At 41.4% G+C, this 24989-nt stretch overlaps 2 protein-coding genes across 3 annotated transcripts in view; one reads left to right on the top strand and one right to left on the bottom strand.

Moving 5' to 3' along the window:
- ankrd11 (ankyrin repeat domain 11) overlaps positions 1-18191 on the bottom strand; it is a 272200-nt gene extending 254009 nt beyond the window's left edge. For both annotated transcript variants that reach the window (XM_060911699.1, XM_060911698.1), the window contains exon 1: positions 17726-18191. The gene's annotated coding sequence lies outside the window, so the exon portion shown is untranslated. The remainder of the gene's footprint in view (positions 1-17725) is intronic.
- A 4020-nt stretch (positions 18192-22211) lies between these two features.
- Positions 22212-24989, top strand: part of spg7 (SPG7 matrix AAA peptidase subunit, paraplegin) — a 49123-nt gene continuing 46345 nt past the window's right edge. Inside the window, exon 1 of the mRNA XM_060911738.1 lies at positions 22212-22438. Within this exon, the coding sequence (XP_060767721.1) occupies positions 22226-22438 (213 nt within the window). The 5' untranslated portion in view covers positions 22212-22225. The remainder of the gene's footprint in view (positions 22439-24989) is intronic.

Here is a 24989-nt window from a genome sequence, read left to right as displayed (position 1 = left end):
CTGTTCCTCTGCTGTACAAACACACAATCCCTCTGTAATGTCTCTCTCTCTCTCGCTCTCTCTGTTATCAGCTCGCTTCAAACACCCAGTGAGCCACACATGGATAATACATCACTCCTCGCTCAGCACATCCAATCATAACAACTTCTGTCTCCAATCCTCCCTCCTCCTGCCTACTCACTTCAGCCCACACAAGTGAATCTGCAGTCTTTGGCTACACACACACACACACACACACACACACACACACACACACAGCTAATATTCATAGGATAAATGGAAATCTAAAGTACAAGAATACCCATATATACACATACATACACACGCCAGTCCTTTGAATACTCTTTTCTGAGGCACAGAGTTGTGATTCATTTCAAAAGGGCTTACTGCAAAAGATGAAAAGAGACACTGGGTGAAAGCATCTCAAGCAAAAACACTGCGGCAAACACAGAGCAGAGGAGAAAAGAGGAGTATCTCTCTTTGATGCCCCAGATTCAGTGAGAATATCAACAGTGCAGGGCTGGAGAAATGAACACCTCCCTGTAGAACCCTTCAAAATGACCAAATCAAGCACTAATCACCACTGCAGCGTCGGTGGCACCAGTGAAATACAGCCATTCAGCCGAGGCTGGGTTTACGTGCACTTTCGCTTATATCCTGTATGCATTCGGCATACTGATGGTGCACGTCTGGGGTGGAAAAAAAAAAAAGGATGCAATAATGACAAACGTTACATCTGTTACAGACTGAACAAACTATCGAGTTGCATCTCAAATTCTAGTCGCATCTCAAATTCTAGTCGGGTACGATTCTAGACACTCGAGTATTAACACAAGCACACTGTGTTATGGTGAGTGTTTGGATTTTTAAAAACCTCCAAAGCAGCCATTAAAGGAGATACGCAGAACCTTTATTTTTAAATACATTTCTGAGTGGATGGTAAACTCCATCCTTGACTCTTGTATGCTGCATAAACGGGAATAATACACACACACACACACACACACATATATATATATTTTTTGAGAGTTAAAAATCGACCGCAAAGTTGGCATTCGAGCTGCCCCGCTGAGCCAGTCAGCCCTGAGCGCATGACGTCACAGCGGGAACCAGTTTTAAGGCCGAGGCCTTTGACAGCTATAGACCAAAGTCATATAAATAAAAATTTATAGTGAAAGTAAGAAATACCGTTACCGACTTGCTCAACTAAGGCTACATCCACACGACAACGAGGTTTTTTTTCAGGATCAGTAAAATATCAGGTTCATATGGCAACACAACGCTTGCTGAAAACGATGCAATACACATGCCACACCACTACGTGCGCTGTAAGACGGTCCCATCGGAGACACCAGAACAATAGAAGTAGACGCATGCGCATAACTGCGCATGCGCACAGTGACTATCCCTGTCACTGTCACACGCGCACACTTTCTCACTCCCTATCGTATGGATATTAGGGTTGGGCGGTATTACGGTAAGAAGGTATCGCGAGGTATCCAAAAGTACCAACGGTATCGGTCTCATTACCGTCATTTTAAAAAAATATATATAATATCTAAATAAATATGGAGTACATGAGGTCATAATATAAAATAATAAATTGAAGATCATCCCGAATAACTGTGTGATCGTATTTTCACTAATTCTATCAATTTCCTAAAGAAGTTCTCATCGCGTGCAGGGTTGTTTATGTCGTTACCATGACAACCCTGCGTGACATTTGGAGTCTGACAGAAAGCTTCGCAAGAGACTGAGACCGCGGTTGAAAGATGGCAAGTCAAGATAACGAGTTAGTGGCAAAAAAAAAAAAAAAATACAACATCGACAGTGTGGCAGTATTTTGGTTTCAAACCAAACGAAAAGGAAGAGCCAGCAATAATGTAAATGACCGCGCAAAATCGAAAAAAATCTAATATGTCCCCTAAGGCACACCATAGCCTGGGGTACTCCACTTCCACGAGATCTCTCCAATGAGTTGTGTTTTGAGTAGGTTACATGAGTAACAACAAGGTAAAATAATATAACGTATGACATTTGGGATGTGGGTAATAAACGTTTGAAATGTTAGGTTTCTGGTGGGAATTAGCAATGCGCTTGCTATCTTTGTTGGGTGTGTTAAACCGTATGGATTTAAGTGGAATAATTGTAAGGAGTTATGTGATCAAGACAACGTTTTAAGCAAGGTAAGGCCATTTGATTATTAATTTCCCCGCCATGGCATGACGTGGGCCCATATGATTTTGCCTTGTGCAGCTATCGCGCATTTGAATTAGGTTCGCCTCATTTGCGCTGAAGAATATGGTTTATCGCGCAGTCTAAACGGACTTGGGTGTTGGTTGATTCTTTTTCTTTTCTTTTTTTTATTTCCCATGCTTGAAAGGGTATGATCCTGCTCATCGTGTACTTTTTTTGATGGAGTAGGTGAAATAGTGCTGCAAATGGCGTTTCAACGCAGACATGTATAAACGACAGTTGAATGCTATTTTCAAGATGAAGGAAGAGTTGCGTGATGCTTTGAAATATCTCTTAATCCATTCATCAATGCACAAAATTCGCTTTGCTGCTTAATCCATACCACAATGCACATAATTCGCTATGCTGCTTTTAAATAGTACATTTGAGGCATAGGCGCAGGTCTGGACAAGGTCCGCCGGTATAGGCGCACGTTACACAGTAGGCCGAAACAAAATATTTTTTTCTCGGTAATACCGTATACCCCGGGAAAACACAGAGACAGTTTAAAAGGTATCAAAATTTGGATACCGCCCAACCCTAATGGATATAGGCCCTTTAAATCACGTGCTCGTTTTTTGAATGGAGACGTGGAAAGAGGAATGAACGGGGGTAGATGGAAGCCGGTACGCCAACATTCTGATATCCTCCAGAATTCTTTAATGGTCCGGAATAAACTGAATGCTACACGTTGATGGATTACTTTGTTGTTCTACGCCCTTTTTGAGGAATGTATTGTCGGACTTAAACCAACATCTGAAGAGGTGAGATCGTTCCTTTTTTTCCCCTATTTTTGCTGGCGGGATTGACTCTGCCCTAAGGGCTATTCTCTCACTCACTCTCTCTCACTTTGCACCATTACACAATAAATATTCACAGTGAAAATATTTTGTAAGCGCGTTTCATGAACCAAGTTATAGGATTTGTTGACAACTCACATCGAGTTCGTTACACTTCTACCTGGCGTGAAGCACATGTGGTTGTGACGTCATCGTAAACAAATCCGTTCTACTCATCCAGACGACTTCGCAACGGCTCCGTTGCCAGATTTTTTCACTCTGGAACCCGTTCACAAAAGATTTCGTTTTGGGGCACCCAAAACGCTGGTGCCGTGTGGACGCCAGGCCAAAACGATAAACAATTTTATCAGATTCACCTGAATCCGTTGCCGTGTGGACAGGGCCTAAGACTGATTTGACTTCACTGATTGTGGGTTGACGCTCATTAAGACAGAATAGGTGTTATAACTTATGCAGCATATATGTACATGGATGCATTTTCACTGATAAACGTAAAAGGCTAATTAAATAGATGAAATGAGACAAATCACATTCTGAAGCAAATTAAATAATCTTATACCGGTAACTTAAATACACAATACAAGTTACAGGTATTAATCTAAATGCAGGTAAACAACAAATTGTTTTTGTCCTTTTGTATCCAAATGACAGTCGGAGATTACCCGTCTGCGTTCTCGCTTCTTGAAGGCCGATCTTGTGGCCAATTGTTCTAAAACAATTTCACCTTCAGTTGTTCGTTCAGTTCTCCGTTCATTCACTTTTTCCACATAAGGGTGAGATATTGCTGCCGAGGCAAGCATATCCAGCAGAGAAATCAGACGGCTGGTCCACTCATTCTCCATACGGAGTACTCCGCCATTACTGCTCAGCTCAGGTAATTACTAAAACGTGGAATAGGATGTCACCGGTTTTAGCAACAACTGAAGGGAGGTCACTGCCCAAGAGATAGGTCACGTCCCATTCCATCCCAGGTTTTACCAACAACCCTCAGCTCACACTCTGGGAGAACTGGTGCAGCTGAACTTATTTTCTTTTTAAAAATAAATAAATAAATAAATAGCTTTCCTTTTCTTGTAGTTTTATTTAATTGTTGGTACTGCACCCTCTTTCAATACGGGCTTATAGCCAACACTCCTCAACAGATCAGAGGTCTCGTACGAGTCTTCAGTAAAATGTGCAGAGCAGAGGAGAGACCACTTCGCAGGCACCCAATGTGCTTGTGAACTTCTCGCAAAACGTGTCCAAATCTTTGTAGTTTGAACATTCTTGGGCCATGAATGCAACGCAAATCCGCTTTCTGACGTAGTGCTGCACCTGCCAGCAACACATCTATGTGGCAAGGCGATAAATTAGCTCAAAATGAAGGATCGGAGGTGCAGGCAGCTCTGCCTTTTAGTATAGCGGAAATACTAAGGCGATGAGACCGATAAACTTCCTGCTGTGACGTTATGGACGCCAAAGTCATTCACTCAGACCGCTACCTATATGGATCACTTTAATCGTAAAAATTACTATATTATATTTATTTTGTTAACGCTTAAAACTATTCCAGTGCCATTCCTGAGGTCTCAAGGCATTTATAAACGAAAGTGAGGCCATGGTTCTGCATATCTCCTTTAAAGCTCCTAGATCATATGGATTAAGTAAATACTTTTGTAAGGTCACAGTTTTAGATTCGAGACAGTTCATGACAATCAAGATAACAGTAGAAAGAGAAACTAACAGAGATAAACTGTTTTACATATTTTGGCTCAGCTCCATCTGATGGATATTGCTCTTAATCCTCCAGACACACAAAAAACACCATTATGTGAAGCATCAAATACAGCCCCAGCCTACATTTTGTGTGTGTGTGTGTGTGTGTGTGTGTGTGTTGCCAGGGAAGGAAGGGAACATTTCCAGGGGGGTTTAAATGGCATTTGGCTTCCAAGGAGGGGCTTATAAACCATTTAGACAGAAAGAGAAGCAAAACAGAGGCAGGAATGTTCCTGTTCACTGACACACCAAACACACAGCACTGAGGAGAGAGAGGATGGACAGAGGAGACCAACACACAATGACCAATACAAGAGATGCAATGCTCTGAATTTAGCATGAAAAGGGAATAGAGCAGACACGCAGCTGAAATACACACACACACACACATTTTTTATTTTATATATACACACCCCTCTAGCATATAATGTGATTTAAGCTAAAGTATAGACCCCTTTCACTGACGTCACCCGAAACCAGAAGTAAACAGACCCTGCGCCATTTTGGAAGACCAACAAACTCGTGATTAGGGGGAAATAACGGCAGCGGTATGTGAACCCACGAGAATAAAGTGGAGTGGCAAACGACTTAAACAAACAAATCTGGGCTGTTTTATTTATGATTTATTGGCCCAACAGTAGACTTGAAAGAAACCTGTGTGAGACTTGGCAAAAAACTGTGGATATAATGGATAAGTCTGTGCATGATCTGCAGACACTTTGAGGTAAGCAAACGCAAGAAATTCAGATTTAAAACATGCTAAAGTGGCCCCAAGTTGATAACTGTATGAGGAGCAAGCCTCCCAGACTTCTACAATTTAATAATAATAATTTAGGATGGTTTGGGGCTTGCTCGCTGCTGCCAGGTTGGTTGTTGAGTAGCCTGACTGTGTTTTTTTTTTTTTCTTGCATGTGGTATCATTGTTGACGCGAGGTTGTTTTTTGAACATGCCAATGCGGACACGATTTCCCCTGATGAGTTATGACTTCAGACGCGATGCGTGTGTGGAGTCCGCGTGATATGTGCGTAAGATAGGCTTCTCATGTGTTTGGAGATCCGCACTCCAAGACAAGCGCAAGCACCCCCGGGAAAAAAAAGGGACCCCCCGAAAATATCGGCATAGTTCGAACACTGAGTGTAGGCACTGGGTGTAAGCAACAAATAGTTTACAATGTCTGGGTAGCAAACAGATGGCAGAATTGGTGTCCGGTCCTCCTTATGTTTCCATTCTCCCTTGCCACAAGTCTTATCATATGGGTCAAACCCATCAATCACAGCCAGTTTCTCCACATATCGTGCCCTTTCTGCACCTGGTAATGTACTCACATAACCAGAATTATCAGCCATCGTGTCACTTTACTCTCGCTCGTACTTTGTTTTGTGAGTGCATGTACTTGGTCTTCCAATATGGCGCCTAACAAAATCTCGCGGCGCGGTGACGTCATGTGAAAGGGGTCTATAAGAGATCTCGTGAACCTCAGCCAATTTCTGTAACAAACACTAGTGCATCTCAAAATTAGAATAATGTGAAGTTATTTTTTCATAACTTAATTCAAAAAGGTAAACTTTCATATATTCTGTATTCATTTCACATAAAATGAAATATTTCAAGCCTTTTTTGTTTTATTAATGATGATTATGCCTTATAGCTGATGAAAATCAGAAATTCAGTATCTCAAGTTATTAGCGTATTTACAGTACTGAAACGTCCAACTTCTGAAAAATATGTTCATTTATACACTCAATACTTGGTCGGGGCTCCTTTATCACAAATTACTGCATCAACGCAGCGTGACGTGGAAGCGCTAAAGAGTGGCATGGAGCCCATGGCACTGTTAAGGTGTTACTGCAGCCCAGGTTGCTTTGATAGCGGCCTTCAGCTCGTCTGCATTTTTGGGTCGGGTGTTTCTCATCGTTCTCTTGACAATACCCCATAGAAAATCTGTGTGGTTCAGGTCAGGTGAGTTGGCTGGCCAATCAAGCACAGTAATATCATGGTCAGCAAACCATTTGGTAGTAGTTTTGACATTGTGGGCAGGTGCCAAGTCCTGCTGGAAAAGGAAAATCGGCATCTCCAGAAAACTTGCCAGCAGATGGAAGCAAACAAAACAAATCAAACAGGACGGTTCAGGATTGTTCTGACAATAGTAGAGCTTGGTGTGCTGCACGAACGTATTTTACACACAAGCGATTCCATCCGCAATTTTCAGTTTTCCAGACAACATATTGCATTTCTGGTTGAATGAGTGGTTTGCAAGCTAGCTTGTAATGAAGGTCACTGTTACAAGACTCATTGTTATCGGATCTCTCGTAAGCTATACTAACAGTGTAACCACAGCAACCAGCAATGAACTAGCAACCAGCGTAGAGATTTGACCAACAGGAGGTTGAAAACTCGTGCCAGTATTCTTAGCTGATCAACTTCATTTGGGCTACAATGAGGAAAACATGAAGCAAATTTCATTCTGGCAGAACTGTTCATCAAAACAGAAAGTCTAAGCATCTGGGGTTTTAAGGGACTTTTACCCAGTGAACAAATTGTTTTTCTGTCTGAGAATTACACATGTAACACAGTACAACAGTCTATCCCAGAAAAAAAGCCCTAGAAAACAGTCCAGAATGATGCAAACTTCACCTCTGGAGCACCAACTGTCTAGAAATTTTGCCCGTGTGGTCATCCACCTCCTGAAACGGAAAACTACATCAACAAAATCTCAGGCATCAGTTCGAGAGTTATTTTACATGCAGACTAAGGGCAAAATCCACTGAGAAGACCCAAACCTAAAACCAAAAACTCTTATGCAGTGCACAATCAGTTGCTTCTTGATTTTGTTTCCAAGCCACAGTTAAACCACAAGCACTCAAGCTACTTGGTACTCAAAATTCACAGATTTGCCCAGCATGACCACAAAAGAATAAACAGGTCAGCAAAACAGGCTCTCTATAGATATGACAAACAAATTCAAGATCTGGTATAAAATTTCACCTCCCATCTTACAAGTCACAGTAAAAAATGGGTCCTGAATCAGAAAAACGAAAACATTTCACAAACTGTCAAAGCCCTTATGGTTCTGTAGAAGTTGCCATTTTTAAGGTGAAGCCTGACGATTGGTCCTGTGTTGTGCAAAAATGGCCACCTCAAAACCTCCCTAGAAAATCATGGCGATCTTCCAGCTCAGAAAGTTCACCCCCCCACACACACACCCCGAGAACTCTATTTGTTGGGGTGTTGAGGTTTGATTTATACATGACGCAGCTTCTGACAGAAACAGATAAAACATGCAACTAATGTTCACTTCACGTCATCAGAAAACAGCATAAAGGGAAAAACCCTCAGACGTTTATCCAGCCGTGAATCACAGGCTTCCATGAATGATGTGCAGATTATTTTTCTTTGGAATCGGTCCAAGGATTCTGGCAGAATAAACGGTTCAACTTAATTAGAGAAGCAGATGTCACCTATTAAAATGTGCTCCGCTAGTGAAACTAGTCTCTATTTCATGTCAGATCTTTTTTTTTTTCGTAAAATCATCTATCTGGGTTATCTAGACTGTCTCAAGCTACAATTTATCAAAAAAAAAAAAAAAAACAGTGGAGAGGAAAACTATAGAACTGGCTTGTATCTCCCCCAGAGGCTTCTCCCTGAATATTAGCAGCTTAATCATGTGAATTATTATGCCGCTTATTAAGCATGTGCCAAATTCCACTAAAGTTTCACTTTTCTCTTTGCTGCTCCTTAATGAAACAGAGCTGGTAAAGATAGTGTTAAAACACCACCACTACAAAATGCATTTAGACAACTCGTAGATGCAATAATAAGTGTTGTGTAATAGTAAGTTTTGACTCGCTGTCAGATGTGACAAAACTCTGGGAAAGCACTTAATGGCTTAACTATAGTTCAAATGTAATGCAATATCCACAGAGCACACGAGTCAGAGAAGGAAGGAAGGGGGGGTGGAAAAAAAACCACATACACACCATCAAGGTAAATAAATAAGATCTAGACTGCACATTCGAGCATTACTGTGATCAGCCACTTTCGCTTTCCAAATAATTATTTGACAGACATATATATTTAACAATTATTACACAAAACTGAGTCATACGTGAGCCGATAGCCAACGAGACGCACAGTGCCGAGTTTGTTATAAGCCATGTACTACGAGACTGAATGGAATAACTTTCATTATATCCACATACACTGGATTTTGAGAAAGAGCATTTTTTCAAATTCGATAAATAAAAACTTTATACAAAACTTCTGACAAAATCATTTCCGCTTCGAATGTAAACAAATCGGCAAAATGACAGTCGCAATTTGTGAAAAATTCTACAATAATAATTCTTCACAAAAGAAAAAAAGGATATGTTCTTACCATCAAATACTTCCATATAATAATAATAATAATAATAATAATAATAATAATAATAATTCCATATTTTGTTGCCTTTTGGCATTTTTGGGGGTTTTGTTTTTGAGTAGTTTTTATTTAATCCTCGGTTGGTTCAGCAACACGCTCCACCATTTTGTCTCTCTCTATTCGCAGTATGGACCCTTTTCACGTGACGTCACGACAAACGCGGCCGCCATTTTGGACATGTACTACCAGTAGTTTACCACAGCCAACATTGAGGAACGGCAGCAAAGAAAGTTTTTACTTTCAGTAAGACTTCCATCATGCCACTATATTGTTGTGTACCTGGATGTAGTAACCATCAACAAACAAGGCAAGGTTTTATCATTTTATCGGATCCCGACGGAGAAGATGGATAGCGGCCATTAAGAGGAAAGATTGGCAGCCCTCGGCATACCAACGCTTGTGTAGTGACCACTTTGTTGGAGGTAAGACGAATAAAATTAGCCAGAAAAGGCATTACATTGCTGTTAACATTCTGTGGCGGCGAGTGTGTAACCAAATAGGTTAAAATAACCCATTGTAACCTCTTTGTTCTTCTGTAGTAGCTATTGTTGACTAGCTAATGTCAACAACATAGTAGCTGGTATGTTACTGTAGCAATGTTTACGTTCAGTCATTTGGATGACTGTTAAAACCTTTCAGTCTCAAGTTTTTCCTTTACTGTATTTACTAGTTTACTGTAATTATGATCCGGCAGCTATTTACACCGGATCCAGTGTAAATAGCTGCCGGAGCCAACGTCCGAGGTTCCGGAGCACGCTCCGGCTTGCTCCCCCTCAAATTAAGCAGCACACTCCGGCTTGCTCCCGGAGTGCTCCGGCCGAGGTTCCGGAGCGCGCTGCTTAATTTGAGGGGGAGCAAGCCGGAGCATACGTCAGTGAACAATCCTGGTGGAAGCAGGTAAACGTCGTTCTCTAAGCCTGCTAACCTCAATTTTTGCAAATACCTCTCCCTCTGCTCGCCCTGTAAATGCCCTACGTCGCTGGATAGTGAAGGCGTTTTCTGCATCTCGCTCCTTTTTCTTTTATGTTTTTCGTTTGTCGCCTTCCTCGCATTCAAATTGATTCGAGCCGAAGTCCACTACATGTCCAAAATGGTGGTCGTGTTTACAAAGGTCACGTGACTGAAAAGGGTCTATATGAGCTGAGATCCCAGTAGTAGAGTAGCCAATCAGAGCATGCGATTGCTCATATCCAGTGAGTGTGGACAGGATAAATCACTTGCAGCTATGCAGGGTTAGTCAAAATTATGTTAACACTTAAATGGTAGAAACCATTTATTCACAAAACATACATCGTATGTGCAAGATAATTTACAGGACGGTCTCAACCTGTTCACCATTGTGTTCAACACACAAAAACCAGCAAGCAACAGCAGGCTTTCGTCTAAACCGGGGAACAGGGGTGCTGCACCCTCTTACTCTCGGCGTGCGCCCCCTTACCAAAATGCCGATTGAACCCCAAGTCACACTTAGGCCATGCACTTATAAGCTACTGCACAACATGCAATCTTTCTCAAAGCGATCTTTTCTCCGTGAAAACATCCCAGCAACACCACGTGACAATGTGTCTGATCATCAAATACGTTATAATTACTCCAAAAATATTCCAATCATAGTAGATACACCGCCAGACGGTGCAAAAACAATCCGAATTGCCGGTTTCCAGACTGAGGCGCCATGTTGTTTAGTTGTTTACTTGTCGCGGCTGCTCTCGCGAGATTTGACATGGGTTACATACAAGGTCAGCTGACTTGTAGAGCGAGATTTCTCGAGACTGAATGACCCTTCACCCACCGGCGGGGGAGCTTTTGACAGAAGTAGTTCGCGAGTTGTTTTTGTTGACACTTGGGCATTTAAAGATGTCGTCCCGCAGCACGAAACGGAAGAAAGCCAAAGACTGTCCAGGACAGAAGAAGATTACTTCTTTCTTTTTCAACGTTGACAGACAATTTGTTACAATTTCCCTCTCAGATAGCCTCAGAATGTCCCACTGTAGCCTCAATGGGCACCATCCCCCCCTCGCCATGGTGAGCGCCCTCATACTAAGGCTACATCCACACGACAATGGCAACGATATGTTATTTAAAAATATATCGCGTCCAAATGGGCAACGATCAGTAAAATATCAGGTCCATATGGCAACGCAACGCTTGCTGAAAACGATGCAATACACATGCCACACCTCTAGGGGCGCTGTAAGACGGTCCCTTCGGAGACACCAGAACAATAGAAGAAGTAAGGACGCATGCGCATAAACTATTATGCGCGAGACTTCATATTAGCCACAAAGTCAGGAAAATCTGTTCGTAAAATTACATTATAATGACCAAATACAATGAAAAGTATTTTTCCAGTCTCACCTGTGAAAGGTAATCGCATGTGATCTCGTCTGGACGGCAAACCTGTTGGTACAGTTAAACGCAGCTAATCTTTATTCTCCGCTTTGACCTATCCAATATGGCGGCGAGGATGACGTATGATTCTACGCGGAAGGCGGCGTCTTTAATGGTCCGGAATAAATTGAATGCTACACGTTGATGGATTAATTTATTGTTTCTCACCTGTGAAAGGCAATCCCATGTGATCTCGTTTGGATGGTAAACCTGTTGGTACAGTTAAACGCAGCACATGAATCTTTATTCTCCGCTTTGACCTATCCAATATGGCGGCGAGGATGACGTATGATTCTACGCGGAAGGCGGCGTCTTTAATGGTCTGGAATAAATTGAATGCTACACGTTGACGGATTAATTTGCTCTTCTACGCCCTTTTTGAGGAATGTATTGTAGGACTTAAACCAACATCTGAAGAGGTGAGATCGCTCCTTTTTTTCCCTATTTTTGCTGGCGGGATTGACTCTGCGCAGAGTCTCTCTCTCTCTCACTTTGCACCATTACACAATAAATATTCACAGTGAAAATATTTTGTAAGCACGTTTCATGAACCAAGTTATAGGATTTGTTGACAACTCGCATCGAGTTCGTTACACTTCTACCCGGCGTGAAGCACTCACAGTCATGTGGTTGTGACATCATCGTAAACAAATCCGTTCTACTCATCCAGACGACTTCACAACGGCAACGTTGCCAGATCTTTCCACTCTGGAACCCGTTCACAAAAAGATTGCGTTTTGGGCACCCAAAACGCCGGTGCCGTGTGGACGCCAGGCCTAAACGATAAGCAATTGTATCGGAGTCACCTGAATCCGTTGCCGTGTGGACAGGGCCCAAGGCTACATCCACACGACAACGGCAACGAGATGTTATTTAAAAAAATATCGCGTCCACATGGGCAACGATCAGTAAAATATCTGGTCCATATGGCAACGCAACGCTTGCTGAAAACGATGCAATACACATGCCACACCTCTAGGGGTGCTGTAAGACGGTCCCTTCGGAGACACCAGAACAATAGAAGTAGTAAGGACGCATGCGCATAAACTATTATGCGCGAGACTTCATATTAGCCACAAAGTCAGAAAAATCTGTTCGTAAAATTTCATTGTATTTGGTCATTATAATGTAAAGTATTTTTCCAGTCTCACCTGTGAAAGGTAATCCCATGTGATCTCGTTTGGACGGCAAACCTGTTGGTACAGTTAAATGCAGCACATGAATGAGGCATCTTTATTCTCCGCTTTGACCCATCCAATATGGCGGCGAGGATGACGTATGATTCTACACGGAAGGCAGCGTCTTTAATGGTCCGGAATAAATTGAATGCTACACGTTGATGGATTAATTTGTTCTTCTACGCCCTTTTTGAGGAATGTATTGTAGGACTTAAACCAACATCTGAAGAGGTGAGATCACTCCTTTTTTCCCCCTATTTTTGCTGGCGGGATTGACTCTGCCCTAAGGGCTATTCTCTCTCTCTTTCTTTGCACCATTACACAATAAATATTCACAGTGAAAATATTTTGTAAGTGCGTTTCATGAACCAAGTTATAGGATTTGTTGACAACTCGCATCGAGTTCGTTACACTTCCACCCGGCGTGAAGCACTTACAGTCATGTGGTTGTGACATCATCATAAACAAATCCGTTCTACTCATCCAGACGACTTCGCAACGGCAACGTTGCCAGATCTTTCCACTCTGGAACCCGTTCTCAAAAGATTGCGTTTTGGGGCACCCAAAATGCCGGTGCCGTGTGGACGCCAGGCCTAAACGATAAACAACTGTATCGGATTCACCTGAATCCGCTGCTGTGTGGACAGGGCCTAAATTTTTCTAGAAAAAACCCTGAACACTACCATTTAATCTGTCACCCATGGTGTATATCTATCTGCAGGAGAAAAACAATCCATTAGTGTTAACATAATTTTGACTAACCCTGTATTTCCATATTAAATGCTCATGATAGTTTCCTCTTGTACTGTATTTCAACTAACTGATCTGACATTTTGTATGAATTCTCTCTGAAGAGGATCTTAACTATAAATGACCTGCAGCACCGACTAAGTTCACTAAATATTCACCATTCAAGTAACTTCAGAAGCCTTTTGTACTCATGACTGCTGCTAAGCTGTCGCACGTTTTGGACACAGCATCGCAGTTCCCACATCCAGCAAGCATGGTTTAATAAACGTGAAGCAAGCAGTCAGGTAAAGTCATCGTTACGACAAGTAACAGCTCCTGACCCTTTGACCTCAACTCCATTTCCTGTCTCTGCTTCACACTGTGGAACCAGACAAGACGAGCTCCATTTTGAACACGTCACACATGAGGGACTGAGAAACAGACACTTCGGGAACAGGAGACACAACGATCACAACACGCACCAAGATAATAAACAACTCAGCTTCTCTTTAAACTAATAATCAGCTTTGATCTGAAGAACAAATCTCCATCCGTAAAAAACAACTCTGATAATGAGTGAAATTACCAATCCTAAAGTCAGACTGCAGTCTGGAACAGAACTACCCTTCACCAACTCATCGAGTAAACAAGGACGAAATTTTAAAAGCTATACACGGAAATGGACGAGCAGGGAAACAGATGGAGAAGAAATCAGGTGGTGAAGTTTACAAACATTTTCACCTATCTAATTAATCTGCCTTAATGCATACACACACACACACACACACACACGTTACATATCATCCAATCCAAAGCTACGTGTATGTGAGGAGCGAGGTTTAGCACCAGCATTACCATAACAGGGATCGCTTGGATCTGGTCAGCGCTTTCAGCTTGTAATCAGGTTGAGTTTTAAATTTCTGTCACAACTAAACCTCACCCAGGTACGAGGATTAAACGGACAGCGAGAAGAAGAGTTTTTCAGTGCAGTCAGTCAGTGAGCAGTTTGTATCTGCACCACATTCTGGAACAAATATTCTCTGGTTGTTGAACACACACCAATGGATTAACCACCAGTGTCACGCTGCTATTGATCTTGTGCTACTTCCACAGTCGTATGTCTTAGTTTTAAAATGTACCATGTTTATGCCCAATGTCCACAATTATCTAGCGTTTACGAGTCCCCAAAACAGAGAATTTTGGAAGCACTGCTTTAATCTGAAGACTCCAGGTTAGTGTTTTAGCGCAGACAAGCGAGAACAGAGACATTTGGAAACAATGATGAAGACACCCACGTTCGATTCCTGATTGGGTCTCGATTATGGCGTAGCCTTCCCCGATTCGTTATGCTCGTCATGTGATTCTTTTCAGGAAGAAAACAAGCAGCAGCTGTTTATACCGACATGCACAGTGTACGCAAACGGTTATGTGATGTGCGTTTTCAGGCGTGTTAGTACGGACAGAGCATTTTCTCATGCGGAGCTAAAACGCTCATCTGATGAAGCTCATTTTTATTTTAAAACCAAAACATACTAATACTAATGTGGACACAGCCTAATGTAACCAACATCAAGCGCCACTATTTGGGAATAAAGGCCAATTTATGCTGACAACGCAGTCCTCGCAGACGGCGTCGCAGATGGTGTCTGCGTAGCCCCCCCACCTTCGCAGATGCTCTGCACGCACCTCCCAAAAATTGTGACCACCGCAGAAGCCTCGCAGACAGCGTCGCAGACAAGAGGGCTCTGATTGGTCCACTCTACATCCGCTGTACACGCACTTCCGCTTCCCTACTTTCCCGGTTTGGTTTGTTTTCACTACCGCCATTTTTAACAACACGAGCGAAGATGGAGCAGCACGAAGAGCGGTTGATTGAGGAAGTACGTACATCTATACGACTCCAGTTCTAGTCATTATAAGTAACCGGAGGATAAACACTCCACTAACCACACCCACCAACCACTCCTAGCGATTTCGCGACTTCGCGCCCCCTTGCGTTGTGGCAGTGAATAACATCACGCACGCCTATTACTCCCCGCTCAACGATAAATTACAACTGTCTGCGAAAAGCTGTCTGCGAAAGCCTTGTCGCAAGAGCATGCAGAGGCCCTAACTGGACAGGAAATGAAGTTAACTTCTCTGCCACCCCCACCCCCCATACCACGTGCATTAGGGATGTGCATCTCCTTCACAGAAGCGATACACATCTCAATGCATCGCCAATGAGCCAATACATTAAAGAACCATATGAAGCAACTATTAACGCGATACAATACAATTCACCCCATTCCGATTTGACACGATTTGATTCAACATAATACAAAAAAAATGCTATACAGTTCAATACACTACAGATAGTTTGATTTTATTTATATGGTTCACCGTAAGCAAACAGCAAATCATAAATTAACTAAAATAAATGAATAAAATTTTAATCCATATATTGGTTTCTCTAAATATATATTAAAGCAAATTTTATTCTTGAAAACAGGTTCGAAATGATTTATCCCGAGTGCATCCCAAATTGTATCTGCTGCACCCCCCAAAAAATCATTGTGAACCTTTACGCCAGTGCACAAACATGAATCGTAACATTATTGCGCACTCTCACTGAACCTCAGGTGAATTTCGACTCCTGAACCACGCCTGCCTCAATACATTATTTTTAATTGTAAGTCCTATCCCACTTGACGGTTCATTTTAAAACAGATTAAAATCTACATCCTTACAGGATGCTTTTTTTGTTTTACACAGAGAGAGCATTATAAACGAAGTGCACGTGTGCAGATTCCTCAGAGACCTATTACTCATCTACTCAACATGTTATTAAAACGTATTACCCAATAAGTCTCATGCTTAACCGGTTTAGTTTATTCTGACAGAGGTATAAACCATGAATGCTTTGATTCCCATGAAGCTAGAACTGCTTATTCATAGCTGATTGTGCAGCATGCGAGTGTCCGGAGGTCCTGCTGATGTTCTAACGTTTTCAGGGCTTGAATATGTGCTGGGAATTACAGCAGGTATCTTCTCTGCAGTGCAGCGTACATTTCAGTTCACTGCACCAAGTGAACAGCGATCCATCCTGTCCTCCATCCATCCTTCTCCTATCTCACTGAGTGAAATTACTAAACCAGCACAGAACTAATGAAGGTCCTGAATAAGAGCATGCAAACCTGCTTGTATAAAGTACATACAAAGATATAGATCTTTTTTTAATCATTACGTTTTTATCCGTACGTTGTATAATCAGATTGTGCTTGGGATTTTTAAAATTTATTGTATTATGTACTGCGTCTCTCTCTTTTTGTATGTCTGATAACTTGCTACTGTAACAATTTCCCAGCTTGGAACCAAAGTAAATCCATCCATCCATCTAAAAGCTGGACTGCCTCAGGCCATCATCATCATATACAGCAAGCTCACTTGTAAACTCATTCATCTAGACTTGTGCCATAAAAATGCTAAAAAACTCAGCATTCAACAGCTGGGAAAATAAATGAGAACTCAATTTCACACACCTACATCAGACATCATACAACAACAGCAGCAGCTCTAGTTGTGTACAAAATGAACCAGCCGTCTCATTTCAAGATCTAAAACTTTGCAATAGTTTTTTTTTTTAAATCCAACACCAAGATCTCTGGTGTTAAAAAACAAACATACATTTATTCATTTTCAGAGGAATAATTTAGTTTATTAGCATACAGGATTCACTGTGAAGGTGTAGAAATAAACCAGCAAAGTTCATCTCAAGAACAGCATATCTAACATTTCTGACCCATATACAGTGTAGAACCTCAAAAAAAGTATATTATTATTATTGCTCATTAATATCCATATTGCTCTCGCCTCCTAACACACACTAATCTGGGAGCAGGATCAGCTAGCCGAGCTAAAACAACAACAACAACGCAACACAAATCGGTTTATCCCGTTTACACAAGCCTTTCCTCTTCACTGGAGCACAGTGAGCTTGTTACGTATAAAACATTCACACACGAAGCAAAACAAAAATTTTAAACCCTACAGAAATTATCCGCTTGTAAACATTCAGGGAAGAGAAAACAAACTCGGAGTTCACGTTAGCATCTGTGCTAGCGCGTCTCTCTGCCTGACTTGTTAGCATTTAGCAAAGGCGGCTCGCGCTACAGCAGAAAAAGGAAATTCACAAATAAAAATGTGCACTGAGGGGAAAAACAGATTTACTGCTTACCTTCGTCCGGAATGTGAGCTACATCTACACAATTATTCGTGATATTTCCCTCCCGACGCTTGATTTTCCCATTTGAGGCCTTCCCAATCAGCGGTCTAGAGTTCGAAGGTATCCGACAAAGTCGACTCTCATCTCAGTCCCGGGCTGACGAGAAGCCGCGGTGTGCGCGTGCGCGCACACATACACAGCGCGCGCGAGCTAAAGTTAATTCCTCCTCGTTTTCGATCCCACGGGGAAAAAAAACCTGTTTCTCCAACTGACTCCAGCAGGCGAGTGAGAAGAAATCACGAAATCTCCATGATTCTGTAGAAGCGAAGTGCTCTACTACAGTAACTGTGTATCGATTTTACGGCTCGGGTCTGGAGATATTTTTATTTTTTTCAGGTAAATAAAATCCGCTTGGAGTGAAAATAATCCCCCCTTAACGTCCGTCTTCTGTCGCGAAACGGTTTCAAGCGGCCTTTGACTCGCGCACTGCTGACGGAGAGAGGAGGGCGGAACCAGTGGAAACGCGGCATGTGATTGGCTGCTACACAGGGGCGGTCACTATGTGCGCCACTCAGGATGTCAGCCGTGTCCCAAAATGGCTCCCTATTGGACATGAAGTGCACTAAGAAGGGCGTAGTAACCAACAATTTCAAACCATGTATAGTTTGGTTATATAGGACGTAGAAAGCTATTGGAGATTCAACCCGTCCGCGCGCGCGCCATTACGGCTCATACATGCAAAACATTTCTGAATTAGCTGAGGGCTAATAGCATGGAGGGGTCTTTTATACATGTGAGGGGGTTTTCAGCAATTCATTATTTTATTAGAAATTATAGAAAAGCAGCTCCAAAATTTTATGATGCAATTCGAAAGCGTTTAGATTTAAATTTAGTTCAGTATATATATATATATATATATATATATATATATATATATATATATGAGATGCTTTTCTATAATTTCTAATAAAATAATGAATTGCTGAAAATCCCAAAATTTTATGATGCAATTCGAAAGCGTTTAGATTTCAATTTAGTTCAGTTTATATATATATATATATATATATATATTCGAATTAGGGGCGGCACGGTGGTGTAGTGGTTAGCGCTGTCGCCTCACAGCAAGAAAGTCCTGGGTTCGAGCCCCGTGGCCGGCGAGGGCCCCTCTGTGTGGAGTTTGCATGTTCTCCCCGTGTCCGCGTGGGTTTCCTCCGGGTGCTCCGGTTTCCCCCACAGTCCAAAGACATGCAGGTTAGGTTAACTGGTGACTCTAAATTGACCGTAGGTGTGAATGTGAGTGTGAATGGTTGTCTGTGTCTATGTGTCAGCCCTGTGATGACCTGGCGACTTGTCCAGGGTGTGCCCCGCCTTTCGCCCGTAGTCAGCTGGGATAGGCTCCAGCTTGCCTGTGACCCTGTAGAACAGGATAAAGCGGCTAGAGATAATGAGATGAGATATTCGAATTACATCATAAAATTTTGGAGCTGCTTTTCTATAATTTCTAATAAAATAATGAATTGCTGAAAATCCCAAAATTTTATGATGCAATTCGAAAGCGTTTAGATTTCAATTTAGTTCAGTTTCATATATAATATAGGTATCATTTTAATTTATTTGTACTGTTTATTCGGTTTATGCTCCTTATTTACTGAAATAACTGATCACGAACCGTTCTTGTGTCTAAAGGAAAAGTGTGATGGCTATATGTTTATGCTATTAATTTATTTCTGTTCATTTTAACCCAAACTGGTTGTATTCACAGTTTTAATAAACATCTTGATTACAATATCCGACCATAATAATAATCACAAAACTTATTTGTGCCCCAAATCATTGTTCCTCGTGTTTTTATTGTTGTTGTAATGGCGCCATCTGCTGTACAGTTCAGGATGTACGACCTTAAAGTCAAAAACTACACATATTTAATGCAGGTTGATGGAGAGCTGGGGTTTTTCCCTGAAGAATTTATCTGTAACTCGCTTTATGGTCTTTTTTGTTGTTTATTTGGTTGGTTGGTTTGTAAAATGTGCTTTATTATACACATCTGACATCTCTGAGTAGCACAGGTGATGCAAATGAAAATATAAATGTACTGACAAGACGCAACTAGAATCATGTGTCTGACTGACTGTTGCATAAGCTCAATAAGTGAAAAATTTCAATGTAAAAGTGTTTAAATTGCAAGTGGGATTGTTTAGTATATTAATAGCAAAGTGGCTCCATCTGCTGGATGAACGCAGGAACTGCAACTTGAGCACAACACTGGAGTCACAACCCAGGAATTCTTTCATGATTTGGAGGTTCTGTATTTGACTGCTTTATCCTGAAGTAAATTACACACTGTTAAACAGACTGTAAAATCATTGAACACTCATTTTGCAGTAATGTAATTTTACCTGTGTTAGATAACAATATCCACAAAAAATGGTGTTGGTGTGTCATGGTTGTGTGTTTGCTCCATCACCAGTTACCCCTGCTCTCAAGTGTGCAACACTAGAGGACTGTGGTGTGATTTTAAAGTATTTAATAAACTGGCATCGATGGTGTTTCTTGTAGAGAATTTGTTTTTTAGTTCTTAAAGAAGCATTTTCTTTAATTCATTCATCTTCAGTCAGCGCTCAGGGTGGTAGTAGATTCTAGGGAACACTGGGCGTGAGGCAGGAACACACCCTCACCCTTTTAGGGACAATAGTTTATCACATGCATACACACATCCACACACATGCCAAGATCAGTCCTTGCATGTTGTCAGAGAAGAGGATCAAGAAATGATCAATCATGGCTACTGGTTAATGCCAAGGAACATGTTGTAGGCGTTGTCAACCTAGGTGAGAAATTACAAAAAAATACTGACATGCTAGACTTTTCATCAGGGTGTTGTAGGGTTTCCAAGATGCCACATTGCTGTTCTTTAATTATGTCACACGACAAGGACCATTCGTCTTTCTCAACATTCATATGAGGGGCCAGAAGCTGGAAATTTGTGGACTGTGACAAAATTGTCTCAAAATCGTGTTGAATTTATGAAGTCAGATCCTGGCATTAGGAGCAATTTAGCCCACCAATCCACTGACTAGCATGGGGTGGCAGGATGGTGCAGTGGTTAGCACTGTCACCTCACAGCAAGAAGGTTCTGGGTTCGAGCCCAGTGGCTGACGGGGGCCTTTCTGTGTGGAGTTTGCATGTGCTCCGTGTCTGTGTGGGTTTCTTCTAGGTGCTCCGGTTTCCCCGACAGTCCAAGGACATACAGTTAGGTTAACTAGGTTTAACTTGTCCATAGGTGTGAGTGCACAGATTGACATGCTTTTGGAAGTGGGACGAAACCCATGTGAACATGAGGAGATTGTGCACAAAGATTCCACCCAGACAGGAACCCCAACTCAGGATTGTGATCTACTGAACCACACAAAAACCTTAAATTCTTAGTTCATCTCATTATCTCATCTCATTATCTCTAGCCGCTTTATCCCAGAAAATTAAAATGTATTCATTCCGAATACAAATGTACGGTGGACCAAAGCAGATACTTCAGTTCACTGTTATGTGTATTGTTTCATTGCCCAACCCCAGGTTTCAGGAGACTTATATATGACTCCCATTAAAATTAGTCTGTCTTCTGATTAGTTTTAGTGTTTTATTGTATCTGTGGCGTCTATATTTGTTTTTATACAGCAACCCAGTAAAGAAAACAGTTAGTTCTTACATTATGTATAACAACCTTAAGATTTATTTAAGATTAACCTGCTAATAAGCAGGTTGTCTATTTATTGCCTATTAACCACTACTAGAAACAAACTAATGTAATAATAATAATAATAATAATAATAATAATAATAATGTGTTTAAAATTTTCAACACAAATTATTAAATATAACGAAAGTCCAGAGAAGCAGATAAGCTTCTGGTCATCATGACTGAGCCTGAAACATTCTTCCATTTCTGTGGGCTAAGCTAGCTAAGCTGAATTTTTTTTTTTTTTAAAGCTAGCTAAGCTAATTAGCACATAACTACATTTCCCACAAGACGTCACTTCCTCATGAGGGGCTGTTACCGGAAGTGAAAGTTTAAATAAAATTTTATTTTTAAAATGTTAAAAAGAACGATTATCTTTATCATATTTTTTGTTAGAATTATAAAAAAATATTTTAAACAAATAATTTTTAATTAAATAATGCGTAAGTTACTCAGAAACTCACACATGCGCTGCAAAAAAAAAATTTGTTTGTTTTCACAAATGAAAATATATTTGTCTCTGCTGCAGTCAGTTATAGAGCCTGACTAATAAAAGGGATATATAAAATTATATCCCTTTTAGGGTCTTTAACCAAAGTGTTTCAATGTTTACACAATCGACGAAACCGAAACTAACTGCATCTGAAGACACTCGATAGTCCCTACAGAAGTGCACTACATAGGGTATAAAGGAATGGTTTAACAGCCTGATGCAGTGCACTTTGTGTCCAGAAGGGCGCGGTTTGGAATTCGGCCCCGCAGCGCAGTACGGTGGAGAATATGGCGGCGCTGCTGCAACATGGAAGCCGCTACAGTAAACACATCCCCATCGGCCGGCTCTGGGCTCTGTGTTCTCGGAGCGTGTCTGTACACCGTGGCAGGGACAACACGCTTTTCAGTGGCAGGTTAGGGAAGATCCCCAGGTGGAATAGCTGTGCTGGATGGCGGATGATCGTGCAGCCCAGACAGGGAGTGAAGTCACAACTCCTTCAGGTCTGTAAGGGACAGAAACTTGAGCATGCTACGGAGTCTTACAGAGATCTTATAACGTTCTGGACTGCCAGAGCGGTTTTTATCCGATCGGTAATCGTGTCCGATCTGTATGGAAGCCTGTTTCCCCTTGCATTTATGACGTCATAATAATCAAGTACTATTTCATAATAATGAGAATATTTTCTCAAAATGATGACTTCTCATAATAATGAGATACTAAGTCAAAGTTATGAGATATTAAGTCATTATTATGAGAACTTGGGTCATAATTATGAGAGTCATAGTTATGATAGTAAGTCATAAGCCATTATTATGAGAGAAAATCATAATTATGAGATACTATCTCACATTTATGACTTATGTCATAATCCCTTATTACTATTTCAGTGAGAACATTTTCTCAAAATTATGACTTAAATTCTTATAATTATGAGATAATAAGTCATTATTATGAGAATGATCTCCCTATAATGGCGGCACGGTGGTGTAGTGGTTAGCGCTGTCGCCTCACAGCAAGAAGGTCCTGGGTTCGGGGCCGGCGAGGGCCCTTCTGTGTGGAGTTTGCATGTTCTCCCCGTGTCTGCGTGGGTTTCCTCCGGGTGTTCCGGTTTCCCCCACAGTCCAAAGACATGCAGGTTAGGTTAACTGGTGACTCTAAATTGACCGTAGGTGTGAATGTGAGTGTGAATGGTTGTCTGTGTCTATGTGTCAGCTCTGTGATGACCTGGCGACTTGTCCAGGGTGTACCCCGCCTTTCACCCGTAGTCAGCTGGGATAGGCTCCAGCTTGCCTGCGACCCTGTAGAAGGATAAAGCGGCTAGAGATAATGAGATGAGATCTCCCTATAATGAGATATTAAGTCATAACTATAAGAACTTGGGTCAGTCACAATTATGAGATACTAAGTCATAAGTCATTGAGAATTTTCATTAATTATGACTTTCTATCTTATTACTTTGTATTAAGTCATTATTATGAGATTCTTCTTCTTTTGGCTGCTCTCGATTAGGGGTCGCCACAGCGGATCTTCCGCGTCCTTCTCTACCACACCTGCCACTTTCATGTCTTCTCTCACCACATCCATGTATCTCCTCTTTGGCCTTCCTTGTTTTCATTTGCCTGGCAGCTCCATCCTCAACATTCTCCTTCCCACATGCTCTGCATCTCTTCTCAGGATGTGCCCATACCATCTCAGTCTCATCTCTCTTAGCTTCATTCCCAAGCTCTCCACATGTGCTGTCCCTCTGATGTGCTCGTTCCTTATCCTGTCCAACCTCGTCACTCCCATCACAAACCTTGACATCCTCAACTCCGCCACCTCCAACTTTGCCTCCTGTCTCTTCGTTAATGGTACGGTCTCCAATCCATACATCACAGCTGGTCTCACTACTGTCTTATACATCTTACCTTTTCACTTTTGCTGGGACTTTCCTATCACAAATGACTCCCGAAATCCTTCTCCAACTGCTCCACCCTGCCTGCACGCTCTTTCTCACCTCACTATCGCAGCCCCCATTTTCCTGCACAGTGACCCCAGGTACTTGAATTCACCAACTTTCTTTACCTCTACTCCTTGCATCTTCACTACACTCTCAAAGTCATTATTATGAGATTAAGAAGTCATAATTATGAGAACTGTCTCACTGTTATGAGATATTAAGTCATTATTATGAAAACCTCGGTCATACTTATGAGAAACCTTCTCACTATTATGGTGGCTGAAACAGGCTTCCACAGATTTACTAGCTTATTATTTATGTAATTACAGAGTGACACTGGTGACATCCCTTCTTAATAAAACCATGTCATGGCCATGACTTAATACCAAAGGTCATTTAGTTCTGCTTGAAGCTTGGTACCATAAGGCACTGGGACTCCCATATGTCAGCATAATTCATTCCAAAATGGAAATCAATTCACTCTCCATTTTTGCAGAAAAGCTTCTCCTCTGTGTAATTCCATTGCTTGTGCAATTACACTTTATTAAGCTGGGACTATGACTTAATTATCTCACTCCCATGTGTTACTATGTTGTAGATGCACATTTTATGTTTTTCAAGCGACGATATCAGAATCAAGTTTATTGCCAAGCACATTCTCACATACAAGGAATTTACTTTGGTGATTGAACAGTTAAGATTTAGGAAAGAATTTAGCAAAGACGAAAGTGTTTACATATAATGAAAAAATAATAAGAAGAATCTCGAATACAGATGACTTGCAACCATATGATCAAAATGTGCTACATCATGAGCGTCCGCCATGATGGTGGATATACAAAGCAACTAGGATGGCAGCCGCTGAAAGCGTGTCTGTAAATAATGCTGAATTTTCTCAGTATTACCACAATTTGAACGCTCGAGTGAAGATTCGATACAAAGAGAAGATAGATATGTATAGTTTTGACCCATATTATTTAAAAAAGTCGGATTTTTCTGAGGATAACACACTTCTACCGACCATCGAGTACCCAGATATTGTCTTCTATCTGGTTTGGCAGACTTCATGGGTGGACAAATCTCAATGACGGCTTAAGTCCATGGAAGCCGAT

Source organism: Neoarius graeffei, chromosome 27, assembly GCF_027579695.1.
Source record: "Neoarius graeffei isolate fNeoGra1 chromosome 27, fNeoGra1.pri, whole genome shotgun sequence".
NCBI classification, from domain to species: domain Eukaryota; kingdom Metazoa; phylum Chordata; class Actinopteri; order Siluriformes; family Ariidae; genus Neoarius; species Neoarius graeffei.
This window is presented reverse-complemented; position numbering and strand designations above follow the sequence as displayed.